Here is a 5,000-nt window from a genome sequence, read left to right as displayed (position 1 = left end):
GAGCCACCAACCCTGCCTCCAACCCTGCCTCCAACACAGCCTCCAACAAAGGAGCCACCAACCCTGCCTCCAACACAGCCCCCAACAAAGGAGCCACCAACCCTGCCTCCAACCCTGCCTCCAACAAAGGAGCCACCAACCCTGCCTCCAACACAGCCTCCAACAAAGGAGCCACCAACCCTGCCTCCAACACAGCCCCCAACAAAGGAGCCACCAACCCTGCCTCCAACCCTGCCTCCAACACAGCCTCCAACAAAGGAGCCACCAACCCTGCCTCCAACACAGCCTCCAACAAAGGAGCCACCAACCCTGCCTCCAACACAGCCCCCAACAAAGGAGCCACCAACCCTGCCTCCAACCCTGCCTCCAACACAGCCTCCAACAAAGGAGCCACCAACCCTGCCTCCAACACAGCCCCCAACAAAGGAGCCACCAACCCTGCCTCCAACACAGGAGCCACCAACCCTGCCTCCAACACAGCCCCCAACAAAGGAGCCACCAACCCTGCCTCCAACACAGCCTCCAACAAAGGAGCCACCAACCCTGCCTCCAACAAAGGAGCCACCAACCCTGCCTCCAACACAGCCGCCACCAACCCTGCCTCCAACACAGCCTCCAACACTGGAGCCAAAACCGCTGCTCCCAACACACCTCCAAACCCCCAAAAAAAAAAAGACCACCAACCCTGCCTCCAACAAAGGAGCCACCAACCCTGCCTCCAACACAGCCCCCAACAAAGGAGCCACCAACCCTGCCTCCAACACGGCCTCCAACAAAGGAGCCACCAACCCTGCCTCCAACACAGCCCCCAACAAAGGAGCCACCAACCCTGCCTCCAACACAGCCCCCAACAAAGGAGCCACCAACCCTGCCTCCAACACAGCCCCCAACAAAGGAGCCACCAACCCTTCCTCCAACACAGCCCCCAACAAAGGAGCCACCAACCCTGCCTCCAACACAGCCTCCAACAAAGGAGCCACCAACCCTGCCTCCAACACAGCCCCCAACAAAGGAGCCACCAACCCTGCCTCCAACAAAGGAGCCACCAACCCTGCCTCCAACACAGCCCCCAACAAAGGAGCCACCAACCCTGCCTCCAACACAGCCCCCAACAAAGGAGCCACCAACCCTGCCTCCAACACAGCCCCCAACAAAGGAGCCACCAACCCTGCCTCCAACACGGCCTCCAACAAAGGAGCCACCAACCCTGCCTCCAACACAGCCCCCAACAAAGGAGCCACCAACCCTGCCTCCAACAAAGGAGCCACCAACCCTGCCTCCAACACAGCCCCCAACAAAGGAGCCACCAACCCTGCCTCCAACACAGCCCCCAACAAAGGAGCCACCAACCCTGCCTCCAACCCTGCCTCCAACAAAGGAGCCACCAACCCTGCCTCCAACACAGCCTCCAACAAAGGAGCCACCAACCCTGCCTCCAACACAGCCCCCAACAAAGGAGCCACCAACCCTGCCTCCAACAAAGGAGCCACCAACCCTGCCTCCAACACAGCCTCCAACAAAGGAGCCACCAACCCTGCCTCCAACACAGCCCCCAACAAAGGAGCCACCAACCCTGCCTCCAACACAGCCCCCAACAAAGGAGCCACCAACCCTGCCTCCAACCCTGCCTCCAACACAGCCCCCAACAAAGGAGCCACCAACCCTGCCTCCAACACAGCCCCCAACAAAGGAGCCACCAACCCTGCCTCCAACCCTGCCTCCAACACAGCCTCCAACAAAGGAGCCACCAACCCTGCCTCCAACACAGCCTCCAACAAAGGAGCCACCAACCCTGCCTCCAACACAGCCCCCAACAAAGGAGCCACCAACCCTGCCTCCAACACGGCCTCCAACAAAGGAGCCACCAACCCTGCCTCCAACCCTGCCTCCAACAAAGGAGCCACCAACCCTGCCTCCAACACAGCCCCCAACAAAGGAGCCACCAACCCTGCCTCCAACAAAGGAGCCACCAACCCTGCCTCCAACACAGCCCCCAACAAAGGAGCCACCAACCCTGCCTCCAACACAGCCCCCAACAAAGGAGCCACCAACCCTGCCTCCAACAAAGGAGCCACCAACCCTGCCTCCAACACAGCCCCCAACAAAGGAGCCACCAACCCTGCCTCCAACAAAGGAGCCACCAACCCTGCCTCCAACAAAGGAGCCACCAACCCTGCCTCCAACAAAGGAGCCACCAACCCTGCCTCCAACAAAGGAGCCACCAACCCTGCCTCCAACACAGCCCCCAACAAAGGAGCCACCAACCCTGCCTCCAACACAGCCTCCAACAAAGGAGCCACCAACCATGCCTCCAACACAGCCCCCAACAAAGGAGCCACCAACCATGCCTCCAACACAGCCCCCAACAAAGGAGCCACCAACCATGCCTCCAACACAGCCCCCAACAAAGGAGCCACCAACCATGCCTCCAACACAGCCTCCAACAAAGGAGCCACCAACCCTGCCTCCAACACAGCCTCCAACAAAGGAGCCACCAACCCTGCCTCCAACACAGCCCCCAACAAAGGAGCCACCAACCCTGCCTCCAACACAGCCCCCAACAAAGGAGCCACCAACCCTGCCTCCAACAAAGGAGCCACCAACCCTGCCTCCAACACAGCCCCCAACAAAGGAGCCACCAACCATGCCTCCAACACAGCCTCCAACAAAGGAGCCACCAACCCTGCCTCCAACACGGCCTCCAACAAAGGAGCCACCAACCATGCCTCCAACACAGCCCCCAACAAAGGAGCCACCAACCATGCCTCCAACACAGCCCCCAACAACGGAACCTGCAACCCACCCATCAACACAGCCTCCAAAAACGGAGCCACCAACCCACCCTTCAACCCACCCATCAACACAGCCTCCAACCGAGCCTGCAACGGAACCTGCAACCCACCCATCAACACAGCCTCCAAAAACGGAGCCACCAACCCACCCTCCAACCCACCCATCAACACAGCCTCCAACCGAGCCTGCAACGGAGCCTGCAACCCACCCACCAACCCACCCTCCAACCCACCCATCAACACAGCCTCCAAAAACGGAGCCACCAACCCACCCTTCAACCCACCCATCAACACAGCCTCCAACCGAGCCTGCAACGGAACCTGCAACCCACCCATCAACACAGCCTCCAAAAACGGAGCCACCAACCCACCCTCCAACCCACCCATCAACACAGCCTCCAACCGAGCCTGCAACGGAGCCTGCAACCCACCCATCAACACAGCCTCCAAAAACGGAGCCACCAACCCACCCTTCAACCCACCCATCAACACAGCCTCCAACCGAGCCTGCAACGGAACCTGCAACCCACCCATCAACACAGCCTCCAAAAACGGAGCCACCAACCCACCCTCCAACCCACCCATCAACACAGCCTCCAACCGAGCCTGCAACGGAGCCTGCAACCCACCCACCAACCCACCCTCCAACCCACCCATCAACACAGCCTCCAAAAACGGAGCCACCAACCCACCCTTCAACCCACCCATCAACACAGCCTCCAACCGAGCCTGCAACGGAACCTGCAACCCACCCATCAACACAGCCTCCAAAAACGGAGCCACCAACCCACCCTCCAACCCACCCATCAACACAGCCTCCAACCGAGCCTGCAACGGAGCCTGCAACCCACCCACCAACCCACCCTCCAACCCACCCATCAACACAGCCTCCAACCGAGCCTGCAACCCACCCATCAACACAGCCTCCAAAAACGGAGCCACCAACCCACCCTTCAACCCACCCATCAACACAGCCTCCAACCGAGCCTGCAACGGAACCTGCAACCCACCCATCAACACAGCCTCCAAAAACGGAGCCACCAACCCACCCTTCAACCCACCCATCAACACAGCCTCCAACAGAGCCTGCAACGGAACCTGCAACCGCCCAGCCTGCAGAGGTCAGCACAGCCTCCGCGGATCAGTGCGTCCCAGTCATCAGCGCGGACGGCCTTTACCCGCACCCACGGAACTGCTCGAGATGGCTGCGTCACTTCGCCGGTCAGACTGTCTCCAACGACTGTCCTGCCGGTCTCCACTTCAACCCCGCCACCATGGCTTGTGACTGGCCTGCATCCTCGGGCTGTGCAGCGGTTGCCAACGCTCCTTGCAGCGTGTCTGGTTGCGATGGTGGGAGTTCCGACGATGGGATCACGCTGTCTGGAGTGTGCGCTTGCGAATATTGCCTCGTCGCTCATGCTGAGGACTGCACGTCTTTCTATCACTGCCAGGTGCGTGCCGGTGTCTATGTTCATCCATGCTAGCGTCTGTGTTTTTGTTTCTGTTTGACTTTTGTTGTTAAGTGGGTTTATGAGGTGTTTTTTCTGGGCTCTGTCAAGTTACTTAATAGTAGGGCTTTTACTTTTAGTTTCAAAATGATTTTCATTTAACCCCTTTATCACTGGATGCACTGACACGTACTGACTGAATGAATAGAATAAATAAACATAACTTGAATTAACTTCATCTTTTATGTCTGCTGTTTCGCGTGTCTAGGCGGATGCAAAAGCTACCTTCCACACCTGCTCGGATGGCTTAGTATTTTCTCCCGAGGCGAGCCAGTGCGTGCCACAGGGCCAGTTCCCTCAGTGCCAGCCTGAAGTGTCTCCCACGTGCGACCCAGAGTGCCAGTGCATCTACCCAGCCGAGACCTGCTCTCAGTACTACCAGTGTAAGTGTCGAAAGGGCGAACGATGGGGAAGGCAGAAGGAAAGTGATCCTCAAAAGCAAATAAAAACAAGCGAGAATCACTGATACAAGAAGAAATGAATTAAAAAAAAAAAAAAAAAAACTTTTATCCATCCCTTTTTATTATCTTTTGCTGATTCGCTTTCATATTCACTGAACCTCCTGCCCCTTCCACTTCTCTTTCTTTTCCAACATATTCTTTATAATCTTCAACAAAATATCTTCCTTCACCATCTTCATCTTCTTCACTAATGATTCACCTATATATATATATTTTTAAATTCTCTTATTCAAGTTTTC

At 57.3% G+C, this 5,000-nt stretch overlaps 1 protein-coding gene across 1 annotated transcript in view; it reads left to right on the top strand.

The window, feature by feature from the left end:
• Positions 1-2,405: 2,405 nt before the first annotated feature.
• Positions 2,406-5,000, top strand: part of LOC122260691 (uncharacterized) — a 4,280-nt gene continuing 1,685 nt past the window's right edge. The window contains exons 1-2 of the mRNA XM_043028066.2: positions 2,406-4,243; positions 4,509-4,683. Of these exons, the coding sequence (XP_042884000.2) occupies positions 2,423-4,243; positions 4,509-4,683 (1,996 nt within the window). The 5' untranslated portion in view covers positions 2,406-2,422. The remainder of the gene's footprint in view (positions 4,244-4,508; positions 4,684-5,000) is intronic.

Source organism: Penaeus japonicus, unplaced genomic scaffold (genome assembly GCF_977035675.1).
Source record: "Penaeus japonicus unplaced genomic scaffold, GWHDUDI00000001_assembly GWHDUDI00000041, whole genome shotgun sequence".
Classification (NCBI taxonomy): Eukaryota; Metazoa; Arthropoda; class Malacostraca; order Decapoda; family Penaeidae; genus Penaeus; species Penaeus japonicus.
Note: the sequence above shows the minus strand (reverse complement) of the source record. Positions and strands in the feature narration are given on the sequence as shown.